The sequence below is a fragment of the Clupea harengus genome, chromosome 17, assembly GCF_900700415.2.
Source record: "Clupea harengus chromosome 17, Ch_v2.0.2, whole genome shotgun sequence".
Taxonomy (NCBI): domain Eukaryota; kingdom Metazoa; phylum Chordata; class Actinopteri; order Clupeiformes; family Clupeidae; genus Clupea; species Clupea harengus.
In genome coordinates, this window is record NC_045168.1 from 22,209,032 (window position 1) to 22,231,905 (window position 22,874).

The 22,874-nt window shown below is 41.3% G+C and overlaps 2 protein-coding genes and 2 long non-coding RNA genes across 4 annotated transcripts; 3 read left to right on the top strand and 1 right to left on the bottom strand.

Annotated features, from left to right (window-relative positions):
* The first annotated feature begins 527 nt into the window (after positions 1–527).
* On the top strand, positions 528–1,304 carry LOC122133674. Its single transcript, XR_006152934.1, has 3 exons — positions 528–623; positions 776–835; positions 937–1,304. It is a non-coding gene; the product is annotated as an uncharacterized LOC122133674 (long non-coding RNA).
* A 1,262-nt stretch (positions 1,305–2,566) lies between these two features.
* hhla2b.2 (HERV-H LTR-associating 2b, tandem duplicate 2) lies at positions 2,567–5,611 on the top strand. Its single transcript, XM_042710339.1, has 4 exons — positions 2,567–2,842; positions 4,638–4,958; positions 5,167–5,455; positions 5,599–5,611. Exons 1-4 carry the CDS (start codon positions 2,776–2,778, stop codon positions 5,609–5,611), a joined length of 690 nt encoding a protein of 229 aa, XP_042566273.1. The 5' UTR covers positions 2,567–2,775.
* A 118-nt stretch (positions 5,612–5,729) lies between these two features.
* On the top strand, positions 5,730–7,156 carry LOC105893726. Its single transcript, XR_004165574.2, has 4 exons — positions 5,730–5,895; positions 6,034–6,048; positions 6,374–6,479; positions 6,955–7,156. It is a non-coding gene; the product is annotated as an uncharacterized LOC105893726 (long non-coding RNA).
* A 3,801-nt stretch (positions 7,157–10,957) lies between these two features.
* cip2a (cellular inhibitor of PP2A) lies at positions 10,958–21,514 on the bottom strand. The gene is given in 23 exon segments (XM_031583452.2): positions 10,958–11,181; positions 11,275–11,393; positions 12,256–12,338; positions 12,659–12,772; positions 13,704–13,900; positions 14,426–14,536; positions 14,630–14,698; positions 15,248–15,449; positions 15,722–15,840; positions 15,948–16,047; positions 16,337–16,469; positions 17,087–17,246; positions 17,597–17,824; positions 18,203–18,278; positions 18,514–18,659; positions 18,815–18,937; positions 19,087–19,183; positions 19,284–19,300; positions 19,302–19,379; positions 19,891–20,006; positions 20,373–20,520; positions 20,832–20,934; positions 21,407–21,514. Coding segments are annotated over 22 exon segments (2,688 nt in total). The 5' UTR covers position 20,934; positions 21,407–21,514; the 3' UTR covers positions 10,958–11,031.
* Between the last annotated feature and the right edge of the window lie 1,360 nt (positions 21,515–22,874).

The following is a 22,874-nucleotide window of genomic DNA, read 5'->3' on the forward strand; positions in this document are numbered from 1 at the left end:
GGCTCCGGAACCTGCAGAGCGCAGAGCACTCAGGAATCTACACCTGTTCCTTCACTGGCCACCAGAACACACATGTGGTCCACATCAGAGTGAATGTCACCACTGCTAGAAGTAAGAGAATCACTGAGATCACTAAGGCTATACTGGTATGCTTTTTCCCATAACTCTTAAGTAAGTCATTATTTACAAAACATATTTATATAATAATAATACATCACATTTATATAGAGCTTTACACAGTTCTCAAAGACGTATATATATATATTATGCGTTTTGTAGAAGATTTAGTTGAACATTTCACCGATAATCTCTGAGCTGATCATAAAGTGACACAGATATGATTCACGCTGAAAATACTTCCTGGAATGGGTGGGTGCCAAAGGTGTTGCTAAACCTGTGTGATGCAGTTCTCTTTTCTTCTTTCTTGTAAATGCTCCTCCCTCTTCTGTTAAACAATGCATTAACCATGCCCTATAAATCCCGGTTTGACCATAAATAAGTCTCTTCTCATACAGGTGAGAAGGTGCAGATGGAGGACTCTCCTTCATGGTGGATAGCTGCTGTGGTTGTAGCTGTGCTAGCCATAGCATTGGCAGCTATTGTTGGGATTCTGAAGCTCAGAGGTGAAATATAATCTTATTTTTATTCAAATAAACTTTACAGACATAAACATATCCAGTAAATATTACAGACACACATTTGAGTAATAATTTCAAACTATAAAAATCATACCCAAGCACACTTTCATTCACTGGCTTTCATTTGCATTGACAAGCTGACTGTTCCAAATCTGGCCAAATTATGGAGGAGGCCACTATGATGCAACCTATGAGAGGTATGCTTTGAAAGATGCAACATCCATCTAACAATCACACTTAGATAAAAATAAACCCAAAATTCACACAGTTGGTGACTGGTTTGTTTGCTGTGTTTCAGACAAAACAGGCTGTGGGATCCACTCTGAGAATATCCACTTAGCAGACAACCATGATGACCACACATAGTCCATACTACTAAAGAGACTCGTTGCTTTGAAGGACGAAATGATCACAAACTACCTACATACTCATCGCCGTAAACGACGTGACCACTATTTTGGATTATTGTGCAGCAGCCCATCTGTCTGAGTAGAGCTGTTGATTTCATCATGTTTTTGAAAGAAAAAACATCAAGTGTCCCTTTGGCGTGGATGAACCGGAGCGTCAAAAAAGGGACCAACAGCTTTGGAGAGAGTCCCTTACTCTCAAACAGAATTTGCAATCCTGTAACGAGAGGGTCTCCTGGACTACAGCAGACACACACTACACCCCAGTCAACACATATGATCATGTCTACAGAAAGACTGCATTGTGTCTTGCACAAGTTGTCTTACCATGAGTGCCTTGATTTTGTGAATGTGAGTGAATGTGATGTGAATAAATTAGGGCTGTCAGCGTTAACGCGTTAATCTATGCGATTAATACGGCCGCGATTAACGCGATAAAATATTTTAACGCAATTAACGCAACTTTAAAAAAAAAAGGTATTATTTATTTTTATTTTTTTATGCCTTTATTTGGATAGGACATGAAGTTATGACAGGAAGCGAGGCGGAGAAGAGGTGGGGAGAGGATTGGGAAATTACATCAGGCCAGACTTGAACCTGTTTCCCCTCGGGCAATGTAGCCCGTAAGTAGGGGGCTTGGCCTACCATTTTATGGGAGCGATGAGGGACAGGTGGGGCTTAAATAGCCCCACTTGTTCAAAGTGGGGAATGACAGAAAAAGTTTGAGAACCACTGCGGTAGTTGAAGATGGAGAGAGCTGAGGGATTGTTGGGCGGAAAGTCGACAAAACTAAAGTTGTATGTAGCATTTGTCAAGCTGAATTTATCACAGAAGCAGCTCGTCTTGAAGTTATCACCTTAATGCAAAGAACCCGACAGAAAGCAGTCCCAGGTTAGATGATCGCCAACCCACACTATATGACTTCTCTAGGAAAATAACTAGACCAGTCCGTGAAATAGTTGCCATTTGGGTTGCCGGTGACTGTCGGCCCATCAACATAGTTGAGGACAGTGGGCTGATTGAGGTGATTCGAATTGCTTCAGGGGAAATTCTTACGATTTACCGTCGAGGGGCACCATTGTGTTTAAAAAAAAATACAATTAAACAACAGTGTCTAAAATACACGCTGTATGAAGTGATTACTCGTTAATTTATAAGATTTAGTCTTAAGAAGAAAATCGCGATTAATTCATTTCAAAATGTGCGATTCATTAGTTAATTTTTTTTAATCGATTGACAGCCCTAGAATAAATATATCAACCTCAAAGGATGCACTGTATTCCATTCATGTAAAGCAAAACTACACTATGGAACATTGTGGTAAACTAATCCATTAAAGAAGCATTATGGAGTTTTAAACTAACTACCTACCTAAGAAGTTGGCACTGATAAAAGTTTGCACAGAACTACATAGTGCATAGCCTCCAAGGCTAGTGGGAACGACATGTGTGTTAATCTGACCACATGACCATATTCCAGGCCTGGACCTCGATTGCTGGGGAAGGGGGGTGTGTCACCCACTAGCCAACACCCACATCTGGGACCAAACCTGAACTTCAGCCTCTGTGTGTGTGTGTTATCTTGGGTGCAGTCACAAGAGTGAAACAGAAAAGTCTTTTTTATTTAATCGCGTTGTGAGTTGTTTTTTTGGTGGGTTGATTTTTGGGACATGTTTGGTTTTGGAACCTAGAGAAGGGAAATCGAGGAATTGTATTCAGCCTGAGAAATATATGGCTTGGAAAGAGCAACTGGTGCTGGCATTTCTGACCTGGATTCTTGAAGGCACTAAAGGTCAAGGTTAGTAGCCTAATTGAAACTACGAATTCTGGCCTGGCATTTTTTAAGTAACATTGGGATATGATTTATACCCTGTAAGCTTTTATTAGGCAGATTTATGTTTACTCTCGGAGCTCTATTGTTATCAAGATTAGTGATCTTTAAATATCAAAGGAGAATTAATCTTAAATGACGTGTAACACAAGTGAAAGCATTTAAATGTATTTTAATTTCTCTCTGTATACTAACAAAGTCAAATAAATGAATGGTAGGTGAAAGCCAACCCTGTAACTTGTAACCTGTGCAGCAACATTCCTTTTTGGAATGTGGTTTCTGAAAAATGTTCACAGCACTTGATTTCATGTTAGTATTTAGCAGACACTTTTGTCCTAAGCCACTTGCAAAACATTTAAAAGAGAGGAATAAGCATAATGAAAAATAATTCAAGAAACAATAGGTACCAAATAATAACAACAACAGCAATGCCAAATACAAAAACCATGACTATAGAGTAGGCCTCAAGCTAAATAACTAGCTAGACAGATGATAATCAGAAAGGTGAGGTCTTTACACACTTCCTAAATGTACCATGTATTGCTGGAATGGACAGCACTGAGTAGACCTGCCTTGCCCTTGCTCAGTAGATCCACACAGGTACACTCACTTACACAAGTTAGTCTTCACACGAGGGCTGACGCTTCAGCATAATAACACATAAAAACAGCTCACACATTTAATGCTTTTACATTTTTCATTCATCTTTTCTTTGAAGAATCTGTCACAAATTAGGTTTCAGAGTCAGCAAATCATGACACATGCTTATGCACCACCAACAATCATTTACTCCTGGACTCCTGGACAGCCTGTTGTGTTATCTTGGGAGTAGAGGTCATATGTAATCAGAGTGAAAGACAAGTCTTTTTTTTATTCAATTGCATTGTGAGGGCTGACGCTTCAGCATAATAACACATAAAAATGGAAACCCAATTGATCGAGGCTGAAAACCAACCCATTGTAAAAACCTACAAAAAGGCCAGGGTGTGAGACATCAAACAGGCGGCATAATAATAAACAGTTAATGTTTCTGAGTCCAAGTTGTTGGCATTCTTTTTAGTACCAAAAGATTGGTGGAGACTCAGTTGGAGTATGATCAATCAGGAATCAGGATTTATTCTTGCAATGATGCGCATTAAAGGAGAGAAGGTTTCACTCAGAAGATTCACCTGATTAGATTCTCTCTGATTAGACATTGAAACAGTCCAGTTTAAGTACCCTACATACACATAAGGGTGTCACCCCATAGCCCCGATCCTCCATGAATATGTATCAGTCTGCTACCTCTGAGACGGGACACGCCACAATGTTGGTTCACAGGGGAAATTGTTGATTAAGAGATCCAGCTGTGAGCAAATGTCTCAGAGGCCTGTATTCATGGGGGTATAAGGATGACACTGACACTTTGATATGACCTCAGAGGAGAGGTGGAGAGGACCTGAATACCCTCTCATTCCATATGGCAGGACATTCAACCAGAAACCCTTACATTTCAACCGGTCCAATTAAAAAGCAAGAAATACAAATGCATATAAGATTCATTGGATTATTGATTATTGTCAATCGTTTCTAACTCTGATCCTAATTCTAATTTGCAACTTATTCAAAGTTCAATATCTAAAACCTATAATTTTTTTTTTATAAAAATCTAAAAGCACCCAGAGCTACTAACTAAGACCGTAATTAGCTGAGGCAACGACCATGTTACTGGGAATGGCTATCCTCTGCATCTCTCAACCGGTGATTCTGTCCTCCCCTCTAGATGCTCAAGTCACCTGTGTCTTCTCTGGACGTTGCATCCTACCTTGCAAGATGAAGCCCCATGTTGGTGATGAGGTGATCCACTGGTACCACACTAAAAACACTGACAGTCCTGTTCATAGTTACTATCAAGGCAAGGACCAACTGGCATACCAGGACAAGAAGTATAAGGGAAGGACTTCTCTATTTCCAGATCAGATACGTCTTGGAAATGAATCACTCTTATTATCTGATGTCAAAATCCAAGATGAGGGCCGGTACAAATGTTACACCAGCAACAAGGAAGGAAATGATGAGACATTCGTAAACTTGAAAGTTAAAGGTATGTCATATTCCAAGTATATATGACATATAGATATACTTTACAACATACATTTTGTGTACATTTTGATATAAAGTAATTGTTTACAAAATTTGAAATGAACAAAACTGTATGTTGGCAGTAGATTTCATGATTGGCAAATAAAAGTCTTTCCTGACGCTGTGATACTTGCAATGTTAACATATTTCAACACAAACATTTCTTCTAGCTCCAGTCCAGTCGGTGAATATAACAGTGGCCGCTGATACACTAACATGCAGCTCTGAAGGCATCTACCCAGCTCCTGTCCTGGTCTGGTCCACTGTACCACCTTCAGATCTTCAACAAGAGAAGGAACCTGAGAAACAAACAAATGACCAAGGCTTGTTCTCAGTAACTAGTACTGTGCACAAGTCTCCCAACAACACGTTTATTTGTTCTGTTACTGCAGGGGACAGCACTCACACAGCATCCCTGAGACAACAGAGTGAGCAGCAATTTGAACTCTTTCATATCAAGTCCAGTCATCAATAGATTGCATGGTGCTCCCATTTATATCAGTATCCAATTACACCAACATGTCCTGTTACACTAATGTGTTGATAGGAAAGATGGTGAGAGGGTCTCAAATCTCCTGATTTTTATATGTGTTCTTTTACAGGCCTCAAAGCTAAGGAAGGTGAGAACCTCGTCCTCCCCTGCAACGTCCCAGGGGCAAACCTCAAGGACTTTACTCTCATCTGGCTTTTCAATGGGGACTCCACTGTCCTCACCTTTGAAAGTAGCACTTCTGCTTTTAAAGTAGATAAGCAGTGGCAAGATCACGTGAAGTATAAAACCTACCAAACTGAAATCAAACTTCACAACCTGAATGCTGACACTTTCAATGGACAATACAGCTGTGAAGTGTTTACAACCGAGCTCAGACACTTGGAAGAAACATCTGTCTCAGGAATAGGTAAATACAGAAGGTCATCTGATACTGTATCTGCATGAGGCATGCATTAAACACGTCACTTATGTTTCTATTTAGTTTTTATTTAGAACTGTTTTATATTGTGTTTACCCATGTTCATTTTTCTTCCTTCTTTTTCAGCTCACAGCACTGCAGGTATTGGTGTTTCTGGTCCTTTTGTGGTTGCAGACAGTGCTGAGGCACTAAACTCTGCCTGAATATTCTGATAGGTCATCTGATATCTGAATTATCTTTGCATTAATTAAGAGTGCTACAGTCCGTTATGCTGTGTGCACATGCCTCATGAGGTACCTGATACATTTGCTGGGATTTATTTCAGGAAAAGCTGTACAGAAACGTTTTCTACATGAGGCATGAATTGAAGATGTCGCTTATGGTTTTATTTCTATAGAATAGAATTTATGTTTTATATTGTGTTTACCCATGTTCATTTTTTCCCCCTGAATTTATTATTTTTCAGCTCTCAGACAAGAAGTTAGTGTCACCGCTGTTGGAATAGGCATCGGTGTAACACTATTCATACTCATTATTTCAGTTATTGCATTTTGCATATTGAAAAGAAACAGGTGATGGAACTATTAATATATTATTAACTATTAATATTTATGTAATTTAGCATATTAACTGGGGCAGAGATTGCCTCAATATTTGAGCCAAGAATTGGGTAATGTACACTAAGGAAACCAGCAAACAAACTGTTACATTTGTTGAAAGTCCACTAACACTGTTTATAATCCAAGAAAAATTCTCTAGAAAAACATTTGTTTGTAGTCTTTAGTAAGCCCTTCAAAGAAGAATAAACCAAAAATCCTTGGAAAGATGCATTGTAAACACCCACTGTAGGTCCTACAGATTTATTGCATGTTTTCATCTCAGAGCTGGCATTCTGGCCTATCTAGGGTGTGGTAGAGCTAATACCATACAAACAAACACTGAATATAAGCAAATTGCATAATCAAGTCAAGAACAATGTCTAGTAGTAGTAGTAGTAGTAGTAGTGTTGATGTTATGACTGTCATTTTTGGTCTTTTACATTGACAGATCTGAACAAATTGGAGAACCTGATGGGCTCAATCTGGCAGTAAAGGCAGAGACGAGTGATCTGCCCAACGAAGAGACCCGCGATCTGCTAGAAAACGGAGGGACGCACGATCTGGCAGTAAAGGAAGAGACGAGTGATCTGGCCAACGAAGAGACGCGCGATCTGCCAGAAAACGGAGGGACACGCGATCTGGCAGTAAAGGGAGAGACGAGTGATCTGGCCAACTAAGAGACGGGCGGTCTGTAAATACCAGTATTGTTTGACCTAAATATCAGACTGAAAAATATGAAGGATTGTACAATTTGTGTGTAGCGTTTGAGTGTGCTAGATGTGTCTAGAATGTGCTAGAAGTTATTGAAGGCTAAAGCAGGAGGAGTGTTCAGGATATATGTTCTCACAGGACCAGACTTGACCCCACTGTTATACATTATAAAATACATCTCTGTGAGATGAACTTGTAAATGAAATAATCTCCTATCTTTTCCATGATGTAACTATTAGCAGGTCTTTCTCCACCCTCTGGATATCACTACAGACAGTGCTCCAGTTCAAACTCCAAGTAAACAACATAGCAATGATTATTTGAAAGCTATGTCTAAATAATGATGATCTCTATATTTTGTATGTGTAAAAAAAATAATAAACTCAGGTGAAGATAATTTGTGTAAGCTTCTCTTATCACTGTTCTTTGGCACGTGGCTCAGCGTGTTCCATTCCCAGAACTTGAACTAAGTATTACAAGGGGCACAAACATCTCTCTCTGTGTGTGTAGGCCTCAAGTTCAGATACTCTCTTGAAAGCAAATGAAAGTAAAAAAAAAAGAAAAGAGCTTTCACTTTTTGTAATGCAGCAATATTTGTTAGATACCAGTATTGTTTGAGCTAAATATCGAACTGAAAAATATGAAGGATTGTACAATATGTGTATAGCATTTGAATTGTGCTAGAAGTTATTGTAAGCTGAAGAGGGAGGAGTGTTCAGGATATAGTCTCACAGGGCCAGACTTGACCTCAACACTGTTATATATTATAAAATACATCTCTGTGAGATAATGATATAACCATTAGCAGGTCTTTCTCCACCCTCTGGATATCACTACAGTGCTCCAGTTCATACTCCAAGTAAACAGCATAGCAATGATTATTTGAGAGAGTCAAGTCACCTAAGAGTGATACTGACGAGCTGAATGAAACATGATGACTAATCTAAGCTTTAGGTTAATATGTCAGGAATGTCCCTTCACAAGCAGAACCAGTCATGTGATTATGCCTGAAACTGAAAGGCAGAACTTTGCCAGTCAAGTAAGTAGGGAAGGTGCTTTGTTTCGCCAACAGGCAAAGCATTTTTGTTGCATTTGCAATAACATTAAATGGTTGTGAAATTATTTGAATGCCATGTCTAAATAATAATGATCTCTATATTTTTATGTGTACATTTTTCTTTTTTAAACTCAGGTGAAAATTTCTGTAAGCTTGTCTTATCACTGTTCTTTGGCATGTGGCTCAGCGTGTTCCATTCCCAGAACTTGAACTAAGAATTACAAGGGCACAAATATCTCTGTGTGTGTGTGTGTGTGTGTGTGTGTGTATGCCTCAAGTTCAGATACACTCTTGAAAGCAAATGAAAGTAAAAAAAGAAAAGCGCTTTCACTTTTTGTAATGCAGTCATATTTGTTAGATACCAGTATTGTTTGAGCTAAATATCAAACTGAAAAATATGAAGGATTGTACAATATGTGTATAGCATTTGAAATGTGCTAGAAGTTATTGTAAGCTAAAGAGGGAGGAGTGTTCAGGATATACATTTTTGTTTCATTTGCAATACCATTAAATGGTTGTGAAATCATTTTCAAAATTTCTAAACAATGATGATCTGTATCTTTTGTAAAAAAAAAATATTAAAACTCAGAAGAAGATCATTTGTGAAAGCTTGTCTTATCACTGTTCTTTGGCATGTTGCTCAGCGTGGTCCAGCCCCAGAACTTGAACTAAGAATTAAAAGTGTACAAATATCTCTGTGTGTGTGTGTGTGTGTGTGTGTGTGTGTGTGTGTGTGTGTGATTAAGTTCAGATATCCTCTTGAAAGCAAATTAAAGTAATTTGCTATTTGCTAGTACATGCTACAATTTCAGTGGATATACTGGAGTAGGCCAAAGACATTGGCGCACGGATTGAGTGGCCCACAACACCGGTGTGTTGAAAGAGCCTCAAAATCCTTCAGTTTATTCCAATGATGTTTTATGAAATATATCAATTGTCATCTAAGGGAATTTAGTATCTTTGACGTCTGCTAGGGCCAGATGCCTCCAATGCCACTCTCCAGAATAAAGCACTCACTGTTGAACGTAGTCTGCCTTTGAACGCGTTATTTTGCTAATATAGACAAGTAGTAGCAAGTAGACTTCATGTACTGTATGCTATTGCCTCAATAATGCTGAAAGTCTGATCAAGAATAGGCAACTGTATGCCGTGCACTTCGCAATGTGGTAACGTTAGCCTACTTGCTTTCACGCTAACGGCCCATTCACATGAACCCATTGGAGGCTCTTGCATTTGCATTGGAAAGGTTCATTCTCAAACTGAAATTTGTGCTGAAAATTATGAACTATTTACAAAAATGCTGAAAACATCTGATGTGATCCTAATGTGATATGGGACAAATACTATTTTTCCTAATATATTCTGACTAATTGAAACAAATCTCATGTTGAGAATTATATTACTGAAATAGTTAAATAACACAATCATTGTAAACCATATGGCTTTTATTTGACAATACTGGACAGAGGGGCGTAAAACATTTAAAATATACAAACCACAAAGATTTGCAGATAAGGGATTGTACAATATGTTTATAGCGTTTGAAATGTGCTAGAAGTTATTGTAAGCTAAAGAGGGGGGAGTGTTCAGGATATACATTTTTGTTTCATTTGCAATACCATTAAATTGGTTGTGAAATAATTGTAATGATTAGAATGATTTCTAAACAATGATGATCTGTATCTTTTGTACTTTTTATTTAAAGACATTGGCACACGGATTAAGTGGGCCACAACACCTTCAGTTTATTCCAATGATGTTTTATGAAATATATCAATTCTCATCTGAGGGAATTTACAATCTTTGACGACTGCTAGAGCCAGATGCCTCTGATGCCACTCGCCAGAATAATGCACTGCTGAACGTAGCCTGCCTTTGAACGCGTTGTTTTGCCAGCGGAGACTTCATGTAATGTACACTATTACGCTAAAGTCTGAGCAAGAATAGGCAACTGTCTGCCGTGCGGTTCGCAAGGTGGTAACGTTAGCCTACTTGCTTTCACACTAACGGCCCATTCACATGTACGAATTGGAGGCTCTTGCATTTGCAAGGTTAATTCTCAGACTGAAATTTGTACTGAAAATGATAAACTATTTACAAAAATACTGAAAACATCTAATGTGATATGGGACATTTACTATTTTTCCTAATATATTCTGACTAATTGAAAATCTCATGTTGAGAATTATGTTACTGAAATAGTTAAATAACACATTCATTGTAAAATAAATTATATACTCAATAAAATGATGGCTTTTATTTGCCACTACTGGACAGAGGGGCGTAAAACATTTAAAATATACAGACCACAAGGATATACAGATAAATTTGTTAATTTAAATAGTTATACCACTTTTAAAAATAGCCATAGTTTGTGTCCATTTTCATGAAAGGCTTATGGAATACACCAGCTCATTATGTTAAAACACCAGGAAGTGATGGAAAGAAAGAGGTACAGAAGGACAGAAAATCAAGAGAGGAAGAAAGCAAGGGGCAAAATGAGAGACGGGGGGGGGGAATAGACAGAAGTAGAGAGAAAGAAAAGAAATAGCTAGGAAGAGACAGGAGAGATGGGGAGTGAGACAGAAAGAGAGAGAGGGGGAGATGAAATAGACTAAAAGGAAAGAGAGATGAGAGACAAATAGACTGAGAGAGGAGAGATGGAGAGTGAGACAGAGAGGAGAGATGGAGAGTGAGACAGAGAGGAGAGATGGAGAGTGAGACAGAGAGGAGAGATGGAGAGTGAGACAGAGAGTCTCAGAGCGACACGTTGGCGGTGTCTGTCTTAATCTTGCCACCGCTCAGGCTGTGGATCATGGCGATCATGTGCATGTTCTTGTTCAGCTCCTCCTCCTTCTTATTCATTTTGTCCTCCAGCTGAGACTTCTGCAGCTCCAGAGACGAGGCCTGAGGAGGAGATACAATATCAGAACACACACACACACACACACACACACACACACACATCCAGGAGTATCTGAGAACGGGCCGCACACTTACTTTGATACTGGCGTCTTTCCTTGCTTGTTCTGTCTTATTCAGCTCCTTCCTCAGGATGCTGATGCTCTCCTCCATCTCATTAGCCTGCTCCTGCTGCTTCTTCAGCTCCCCCTGGAGGTCTGGTGGAGTAAAATCACAGATTTAACACGCACACATACTGTATACCTAGCCTGGATACCAGACCGAACTTAGCCCCGCCCACACATTTTTTGGTTGGGAAGTTCGGTCTGGCATTACTCCATTGAGGAGAAATTATCTGCGGCTCGATATCGGCCGTACCAATCAAATTGTTAAGGCGGGCTTTATACGATGATGGACAGATGATCAACAATAAAGTAACCAACCACGTCACCAACAGACGAGTTGAATTCGTTTTCAACAAACATGGCTGCCGCTGGAGAGCTGAAATGTATAGATTCGAGTCCATTTAGACATTGACAGTGCATTCATTTTGAAAGAGGAACAGAGAAACGCGATTAAGGCATTTGTCAATCGAAAAGATGTTTTTGCCTTCCTTCCTACGGGATCCGGTAAAAGTGTAATGTATCAGCTGCCCCTGGTCACATACTACGTTGTTCTGATTGGTTGTAGGTAACCAATTGAGCGAAGAGGCATTTTTTCTCCTGGTTCGGTTGAAACACGCCCCATAATCACAGCCCAATGGAGCGATATCAGACTCATATTCTGACTAGAATTATGAGTATGACATCGTCAGGCTACTGTATACCTAGACATTCATTCAAATTGAAAGATTTAACAAGCACACATACCTTTACTATGTGTTATATTAATGTACATTACAGGACACGTGTTTTATACAGATCATTCACAAATTGAAAGATTAAAGATTAGGAGCTAAGAGTTACATTTGCATTCAGTCATAAAGCACTTTGAGCACTTTCAGCTGCATTGTTTTGTATGAAAGGTGCTATACAAATAAAGTGTATTATTATTATCTGTATTGTGAGGCATCAAACTCACCTGAGATAGCCTTCTCCTTCGCCTTGAGGTCAGCCTGTTGGCTTTTGATCAGCTTGTCCTTTTCTGCCACCTCAGCCAGAGTCCTGCCCCATGCAGGAGAGAGTTAAGAGCCAACATCTCAGAGATGCATGCTTGTGGATGCAGGACTTTGTCTCTATTGTGTGAATAAGTCTACATTTTTAATTTTGCGCTTTTGAGTGCGTGCGTGCATGCATATGTGTATGTCTGTGTGTGTGTGTATGTGTGTGTGTGCGTGTGCATGTATATGTGTATGTGTGCGCATGTATATGTGTGTGTGTGTATGTGTGTGTGTATGTGTGTGCGCGCCCATGTGTGTGTGTGTGCGCACGCATGTGTGTGTGTGTGTGTACATGTGCCCCTGTCTCACACATCCTCATCTCACCTCTCCTGCTTCAGTCTAAGTGTATCGTAGGTCTTCTTCAAACTCTCAACCATTTGGGTGAGGGCCACGTGGGCCCCCCTCAGCTCCTTTAGATGCCGCTCAGTTTCATTATACCTGTAATGCACACACACACATACGCACGCACACACACACGTGCACACACACACACAGACACACAAGTGCACAGACACACACACGTGTACACACGCACACACGTGCACACACGCACACACACACAAACATACACATGTGCATGCACACACACACACACACACACACACACACACAAACAAACACACGGTGCACTCTCACACATACACACATGTGAGACACGTAGACAGAGGCACACATACAAAAAGTCACACAAACATGTTCGCACAAACACACACGTAGAGAAATGCACAGACAGACAGACAGACAAACACACACAGAGACAAATGCATTATAACAACACAAAGGATACATTTCACACACATACATAAGCACAAAAAACATGCTTTCACGTAAATTAAAATCTAAGGCATTAGCATGCACAGATACTGAATTCTATTGGCTATTTTCATACCCTTCTTCCTGTCGGCTAGCTCAGGCAGTTTTAATAAGGTTGTGGGTTTGTGGTCACGTGCAAGTGTCCTTCTGCATGCAGGTGTCTGTTCAAGTTTGTGTGTGAGGGCCTCAGTACACAGTATGTCATAGCAAATGCAAATAAGTGCATGTATGTGCAAATGCATATGTGTGACTGATTGCATGCACGTTTGTGTGCAGGTTTTAATGTGTGGAGGTGGTTGCATACAAGTCTGCCAATGTGCATGTGTGTTTTAATGTGCCTGTGTGCAGGTACATCTGTGTGTATGTGTGTGTATTGTCTTAACATACATGTTATGCATGTGTGCATATATATCTGGGTGTGCCTGTGCGTGGGTACCTACACATATATGTATATGTACACTGTGCGTGCGTGTGTGTGTGTGTGTAAGGATGGATGGATGAATGGATGCATAGATATGCATGTATGTATGGATGTGTGTGTATGTCATCTTGTCACCTGCTGAGCAGCTGGTTGTATGAGCCCTTGAGGGCCTGGTGCTCGTCGGAGACGGCCTGCAGGCGGCCGTTGTGCTCCAGCAGCTGCTGGATGTCCTGCTTGACCCGCTGCACCTCCAGCACCTGCTCGCCCAGTTGCCTCTGCAGCGCCTCCTTACCGCGCTCGCTCTCCTGCAGCAGCCCCGCCAGCTTACGCGCCTGGCGAGAGACATCAAAAGGTCGTCAAAGGAGAGGGCACAAAAGAAAGAAAGGATAGAGACAGGGGGTGAAGGTGCAAGACCTCAAAAGGTCGTCAAAAGGGTTAGGGGCTGGAAAAAGGAGAGAGGACAGCATCACTGGAAAAACAGAACAGAAAAATCCTACAGCATCATGGAAGAAAAAAAAACTGATCTAGAGCGTAACACAAACTACAGCCCACCACGGGTATTGTGTGGAAATAACACCTCCAACCACCTTGTGGTGACTCATGTGCAGTGCGAAAAGCCATGAGCTGTGCACAGCACCAGTGTGTGCATCCATTTAACATGTGCATGTGTGGTGATGTGTTCATCTGTCGGTTTGACACAATGCATATGTGTATGCAAACTGTTTAGATTGTGTGTGTGTGTGTGTTGTGTGTGTGTGTGTGTGTGTGTGTGTGAGAGAGAGAGAGAGAGAGTTTGAGTGAACAGGTGTGTGTGTGTGTGTGTGTGTGTGTGAACAGGGGTGTGTGCGTAGGTGTACCTCCGCCTCGGCCTGAGCTCTCTGGCAGCGGTACTGGGCGAGGAGTCGGTCAGCCTGGGCGAGGGCCAGAGCTTTGGCCTCCAGCAGGTCCTCCAGGCGGCTCTCTTTAGACTGTCAGGGGAGGTCAGAGGTGTACAGCTTTTAGGACTGGTGATATCCTATAGGACGTCTTCTGAGGTAATGTCGTAGTTATGGTTCACTTACGGCCAGAGCGGAGATCTTCTGCTCGTACACGTCAATGACCTCAGACATGTGCACGTCCTTCATCGGGTCCTGCAACTGCACAACGTCAAGATCAGAGGCAAACACACACATACACACACACACACACACAACAAAAACAACGGACCCAAAACGACGCAAGCACAATTCTACCTGGACCACAGCATAGTCACACTGGCACTCACACACACACATAATCACAAGGCTGTGCCAATATTACAAAGCAGAGACAAGACAGTACACACATGCTTTCACAGCCTAATCACACATACACACACAGGCAGGAAATGTACAAAGGAAGTGTACACATACACACACACACACACACACACACACACACACCACACACACACACACACACACACACACACACACACACACACACACACACACACACACACACACACACACACACACACACAGTTTCTTTTTGACTGGTTGTGGTTGTTATCATTTACAATAGAATATTGAATTGACCTGAGTAAACAATTCCCCCTATGCATTGCCTTAAATTACATTAGTTTACCAAATAACACAGGAAAACGAAAATCACCACAAGGAATCACAAAAAAAAGAACACAGACACACACACACACACACCTCTAGTCCACTCTGTAATTTCTCTATTAACGAGTCGATGGTTTGCTTGGCTGTGGTGGTCACTTTGCAGCCAGGGCCATTGGAGACAGCACAGGCCTTTCCTGTGGGGAGAGACTCCTGAACAGCCATGCGTTTGACAGACCGCCCAGATTCACGTTGAGCCTCCCGGTAGGCGTTGTTCGCCGCGATGCTCTCCCCCAGACTTAGGGCCGACCATGTTAAATAGTCATAAACAGACAAAAAAAAACCAATTACAATTATATCCAATTTTTTTTTGCAAGTCAAACTTTGAACAAAGCTCACACAGACAACTATAGCCTGACTGACTTTACTAGAGCTGGTTTCTCCTATAGCTGAACTGGTATTTTCGGGTCGTGGGTCTTATTTCTGGTGTGCACGTGAACTGGTGAAAGTGTAACTGAATGAAAGCATGCTCCGACAGGCTGTACGTAGGCAGACCACCACAGCACTCACATGACGGAGGGGAAATCAGGCAGAGGCGCGGCTTCAAAGAGGACGCGGAGGGCACTCTGCACAAGCTCCCTGCGCTGTGACGTCATGGCCAGAGACAGGGGCGTCACCATCCGCTGGTCCTGAGGAGAGTGAACAGGTGTGAGAGAGGGTCAGCAGCATCTCGGAGCCTTCAGGTGCTCTGGGTCTCCGTCTGAAACGGAGAGTGAGAGTGACGACAGGACAGTACCTGCAGGATCTGGTAGAAGCAGGTCTCCATGTCCTGCACATGCTGCTTGAGGTGACTCATCAGTTCCAGCATCTTCAACACGGCCTCTGCACACACCTGGCTGTGGGGGTTGGAGGGCAGGTCAGAGGTCGAGCATGGGGTATCGGCTACTCAGAGAGCTAAGTACAGAACTTTTACACACCAGAACACTCACAATAAAACCTTTGATGGAGCACTTGCACTGCATGAACAATAGTGGAAAAAAACATTAGATTTCTTTTAGAACAAGTGAACTACAGAAAATGTCCACTCTGAAGGGTCTTCATTGTCGAGTCGGTGAAGTCACTCTTACTTCAGACCGGAGTCGGAGACGTCGATGACAGACGACTCTCAGACCAAAGCAGACTTACCTGAGGTCAGAGTCAGTGATGGGGCTGCTGGAGCCGTGGCTGTTGGAGAGGAGCAGCTCCACCTGAGAGGTGCAGAGTTTGGACGGGATCTGCTGGGCCACCAGGCTCTTCAGGTGGTCATCCACACAGAGGAGTAAGCCAGTCAAGGTTTTTTTCTGTTGTTGTTTGTCTTAGATTCAAACTCTTGATGCAGTAACAACTCACTAGAGAGCCTCCAGCTGATACAAAATGTAGCCGTTTGCACACTTACTAGAACAAAAAAATATGAACACATTTCTCCTGTACTTGCCCCTCTGTACTACTACGGCTACTGTAACATGACTTTTTTTTTTTTTTTTTAAATCTGCATACTAACTTGTCTCTCTTCTCTCTCCTTACAGTAGGACCATTGTGTATGTCAACATGATGTATGTGTTAAATATTTGCTTGATTTTATATATGAATTATCTGCCTGCCTCTTTTTTTTCTCTCACTTTCCTTCCCCCCTGGCCCTTACTATCCTTCATACGGCACAGACTCAATACATTACTCTGATAAGGTACTGAGGTGTAGCTAGTGTTCATCAATGCTATTTTGACAGTTCATTACATTTACATTCTATTTCATTTCTCCCAAATATAAGAAATGGGACAAGTTTGCTGATAGTTTTAGAAATGATTTCCACTTGTCTTTTCGCCTGCAACCAGCCAGGTCGGGTTGCAGGTGAAAAGATTAAAAAGCCAGGTTGGCCTTTACGCCATTCTAGGATATCCAACAGCAGCTCCACGACCCGGCCCACACGGACACAGTGCCTCTTTAGCTGCTGCTCCTCTTCAGTCGAGTCTGGGACCTGGAGAAGTCCCACCAGAGCGGGCAACAAGAGCTCCAAGTGGGACTGGACAGAGGCGGTGGTGCCGGCATCAATCACCTCCTGAAGGAGGAAGGATAAACATTAAAAAGTCTCTGATCAGGACAAAATGGACCACAGCCAGCTTTGTATTTGTTTTCCTAAAAACTGTGTACTCTGTCAGCAATGGCTAATCTGGCTCCTGGGGGATCAATCCTCATTGAAGGTCATGTTAAGCACAAGCATAAGTTTGAACTCCACATACCCCAAGGTGCTATATGAGGGAGTGCAATTCAAAGACAGAAATGCAATACAAACATCAGTATCAACATCCACACAGAGAGTTATGACTTAAGAAACCACACTTCACACAAACCTAACTCATTTTTTACACAATCAGAAACAGCATTTCAACAAGTGGCCTGAGTACAGACCTCAAACAGCTCAGTGAGGAGATTCAGAGCCTGCAGGCTGCAGCGCTCGGGGTCGTGGAGAGGGCCTGTGGCCCACTGGAGGAGGGCCACGCAGGGCTCCGAAACCCTGGCCTGCCCTCCCTTCTTGCCCGCAGGCTGCCGGCGTGGCTTGAAGGACCGGAACATCGTCTCACACAGCAGCTTGCGCAGGCCAGGGACAGAACACAGCGACACCAGGAGTTCCAGAACCTGTGAAGAGTGTGAGCATCATCGTACACATCTGTATGTATTGCAACATTTTTGTTCCATTAAACTGTCATGGCCACATACAACCCTGGCCCAATAGATTACATCAGACGCACTATTTTATGGACTTTTATAACTTTGAAGTTATGCCACTAAAGATGCTAGACAGTTCTTTGCATCTACAGAAACTTGAATATCTATTCTAAAAGTAATTCAAAGTAACATTATTATTGTCATTATTACAGTGTAAAACTAAAAACTAAAATATGCAATCTGTGCTCATTTTAAATCGTAAAAATAAATACCTTCTGAATGACATCCCTTCTGACAGTTATGGAAAACATGCTATCAGAAAATATTTAAACCATGACCATTGCTCACCTTAGCTGCTGTCTCTGAGTCTTTGCTATGCAGCAGACCAAACACCTCAGTCAAACATGGAGGAAGGAGCTTATAACTGCAGACAGAGAGCACATCAAGTCACATTTAGATTGTGGAGCTCAATTCACATTCAGATTGTGGAGCTTAATTCACATTCAGAATATGGAGGTCCTTCCCATGGCATCAGGACACCTTTATTAATATAATTAATGAAGCAGAATGGAGAACTGCTATCTCTGTGTGCTTACGGACCCTAAACATAACAGGACTTTCACTTATTGAGCCTCTGAAAAAACACCATGGAGACTTACTTAACCAGGTAGTCCGCAATCTTCGGGTTCTTCACGAGGTCGACGAGCAGGTCTACAGCGTAGTTCCGCGTCAAAGATCCATCGCCGTTGACCGTTATGTTGAATATGAGTGGGAAGGTCTGGTGGATGTTCTCGGCATTAAACAACTGTGAATGAGAAGCAAAATACACCATCAGTCAACAAACTCAGAAGAGTCTGGGACCACTTTACTCCATCAGAAGATGTGCCTTTTATAGGACTATACTGATTTCAATGCATAACATATCTGGGTATGGTAATGTGGTTGTATTAGGTACTCTACCTTTTGTCCTTCCTCCTCATTGAGGGTCAGGCTGGTTAATATGGACAATGTGTAGATTACCACAGTCAGAGAGTTGTGAGCCAGGAAATCAATTAGGGAACGATACAGTGCTTTAACATTACTCTGAAAGACACAAAAAGGGACAAAATATGAAGTATTATAATAATACTTAAAAGTAATATAAAGTCCTTTATTCTTACACATTAATTGTTCATCATTATAAAGCAATCTCTCAAATCAAAGAGAAAGAATATAACAGAAAAACAACATACCTGACTTTTGATGTGAGTCTGGACAGAGAGGTTATGACGGCAGAGATTTGCCATGAGGCCGAGACAAGGCTTAATGATGTCATCATTACGAGACTTGCTGAGGAGTGAGAAAGACAGGCAAATAACCACAATTAAGTCAACCTCTTCACAAATGTGTCTGAATAGTTTGTTAAGTGTGTCTTGTCAGAGTGGCTCACATATTCTGCATTAGGAAAAGTCAGGAGATCATCGAGATAAGAGGCACAGTGGGAGATTCTCATACTGTAGGTGAACCTCTGCAGCACCTGAAGACACTGAGAAACACACCTATGGTTCACATATACATTCACACAGAGCAAGAGTCATCACAAGGAACAAGCTTTCACTGTTAAACTACATGAGCTGTACATTTAAATACAAATCACCCCTGTCTACACGTTTAACTGTCTTGAACCTTCTGTGGGATCTTCTCGTAGATAAAGACAAAGTAGGAGTATTCTGTGATTGTCTGTGATCTGGGTCTCTCTCGGGTCTCGCTGACACACCACATTAATATAACTTCCCCCAACTTACCATCCCAAGCCATCCATGTATATAAGATCAGAACATGTTAAGGAACTTTGTCCTAGGAACCACGTGAATAAACTAGCATACACCATACGCAGACCACCTCATTTTCTCTCAGTTTTATCCTATCGCAAGTGTATTCATAATAGCTTTCCTTAGATCATCAAACTGCTGGGTCATTCACGTGCACAGGCACATTTCGAATGCCTCGAACACAACCATATTAAAACCCTGCATGGCAATGAAGTTGGCTCTTACTTGCATCACCAGGGGCCCCTCTGGGGTGGCTCTGTTGGAGTGGACGATGGAGGCAAGGGCCCCGGTGAGGTTGAAGCTGCTATGGAGAGCCTCTCTGGTCTCCTCATCAGATGTCGCTAATAAGGGAACCACAGGAGGGTCATTGCAGCTAGTACGTAAAACGCAACTGTATGTACCTGATTATCCATATACACATCTTCTCTGCATTATCTCAGCTGAAACAGATGGGTATTTTTACTTATTGTTGTTCACTAGAAATTCATATTAGGGATGTGTAAGGATAATTCATTTATGCAATATGTGCAAATGAAATGCAATAGCCAGAGCCTAAATCGCATTATGGCACCACAAAAAAAACTCAGTTAATCAGTTTGTAACTGCAATAATCCTACTCTAATGAGTATCTACAAAAACATTGTTGTAGTATGTGGCCTAGTACCAAGAGACCTTTAAAATTAGGAAACAAAGTAGCAGATTTCTACCAAGATTAGCCAGCAGCGATACGATAGTGCTAGTGAGGGCATGATTGGTCTTTGGGTCTATGGCAACCTCCAGAAGCCCACTCAAACACTCGCTAGGAAGCACCTGTCCAGCGGCGAGGAGTCTGGAGCACTTAAGGCCTGTAAGGTCCTGCTCAGGCACACACAAACAAAGCACAAAATCGTTAAGATCTTCAGAAAGTATTCTTTCATAATTAATCCAGACTGGATACACCCTCTTTGAAAAATATAATATGAACACATAGAATAATGACTAGACTACAGTCGGTGTTCGAAGGGAAGATAATTCATATACTAGCATTAAACACAGAGTCAATCCTGCTGGAAGAACCTTTGTGAAGATGCGTCATCCATTTATCTTATTTGACAACGAACGTCGTAGACACATGTAAGTAAGCCATTCAGGTAAATAAGAGAACAACAGTTTTGTTTGAAACTCACGTTTATCTGTTTTTGCAATTGGGATGTGTTGACAGCAGATCTGTTGTTTTTGTATTGTCGGATGGCTAGAAGCATTGACTTCAAACATGTTGTCACATCCATTCTGTAATGAGGATATCAGCAATGTGTGATAAGTTGACAGCTAACGTTAGTTATCGTTGTGCTTGTCAGTGATAAAGCATAAACTGTATAGCTAAGTAAGCTAACAGTATGACATATACTTTAACATCAGCCACAGTATTACAATGACGTTACACGTTAGCTAGATCGATAGGATACCTCCCTTAAGCTTGTGTCTGTCATTAACTACTTGCCTATAATGTTTTAAGAAAGGAACTAATTTAGACAAACACCGAACCAACCCAGACCAGCTAGCAACTTATGCTAACTAGATACATAGTTAGCGAAGCTCATTATGAAACAACAACAAACTGAAAAGCTAACCGCTGGGTATCAACAGTTAGCCAGCTAGAACGAATGCTAACACAATGACGTTGGTAGTTGTGTGTTGCAGCTGATTTAAAGGTATTTTGTATTCTATATTTGTGTGTTTTCACGGGAAACCAATTACTTACATCTACCGTTTCCCCTACCACGCTCTATATTTATCTGTTTTCGAATACGTTTCCAAAACTATTGTCCTCCCGCCGAAGGTTTGAACGATGGAGTGGTTCACGGTAAACGACAGGGGTGATGAAAAAAAAAAAGTAGATTGTAACAAATTCTGCTCGTATTAAGTCCTACATACTGTACACATGTGTGTATATTAGAAATTGTATCTACAGTATAAAATCATATATTATAAATTAAATCGAAGTATGTCATGCAATATGTCGCACATGACAGTTCTGACACCCCGATTGTAACGGAGTGAGTTTGCCTGGTCTTGTACCACATGATTCCCACGGATTCATTGAGGTGTGTTGTCTTTGCAGTGAGTGAACCAGGACCGCCACACCGGTACTACTATGGGCAGAACAAGGAAATGACACGTCAGGTCCGTGCTAAATTGGTACATCAACTGTATTGACAAGTGGAATGATCAGATAGTTGATATTAGTGATGGGTAAGTGAAGCTTTCTGAACCAGCAAAGCTTCGAGATTCATTACTCGAAGCTCTCAAATTAGGGCTCGATGGGTACCTCTGCTGGTCAAAGTTAGTCAAACACTTCACAACCGACCAACACAGTAAAAACGAAAATGTTGAGAAAACTCAAACTATCAAGGCAACATAATGCAATATATTTTAGACTTTTCTCAACTCTTGACTACTACTCTTCTCAACTGACATTTCTTCACTAATAAAACATATCCTACAGCACCTGGTATTCCAAGGCAGTCTCCAATCCAAGAAGCAACAGGCCCAACACTGCCTCGGAGATCAGTGCTATGGCCATAAGCGAAGAAAGGCTGACAGTCATATTCATAAATCACATGAGACATAACTATAAATCTACATATAGGTCTGCCATAACTGCAACTCAAAACTCCTTGTTCTTCTGTTTTGAAACCAGAAAACTTCTCTCTATTGATTCCCTAACAAGTTTGTGTTGGTTGCAAATGGAAAACTTTTATGAGATCAACAATACATAATAATCATTTGAATCTCCTTGAAGCAAAAATGAATGATTCATAAATGAACAGATACATGAATTAATACATTCATAAATCTGTTGTATTGCGTAGGCTAGGCCTACTCTAAGTCACTCAAAAGCAATAAAGATCACATTTTATGCAATCATTTATGCAAACATTTTATGCATTGTGGACATTGACATTTTTCCTGTTTGTTACCAAATTAAACTCATAAATAGAGGAAGTAGCCTACATAAATGCAGGTGCACACACACACCCACGTTGCCTTGCAAAACAAGTATTTAGCAACGACAACCCAACCATAATTCTTGGTCCTCCAGCTTGAGCCACCGAAGTCGTTCCAATACTGTCTGGTTAGAAGCTAGTTTTTAATTTGGTCTCTGTGGTCACCAAGGCTGCTTTCAGTTCAGGAAGGACGTCTAATTTCAGTAAATGCTCTTAGAGTAA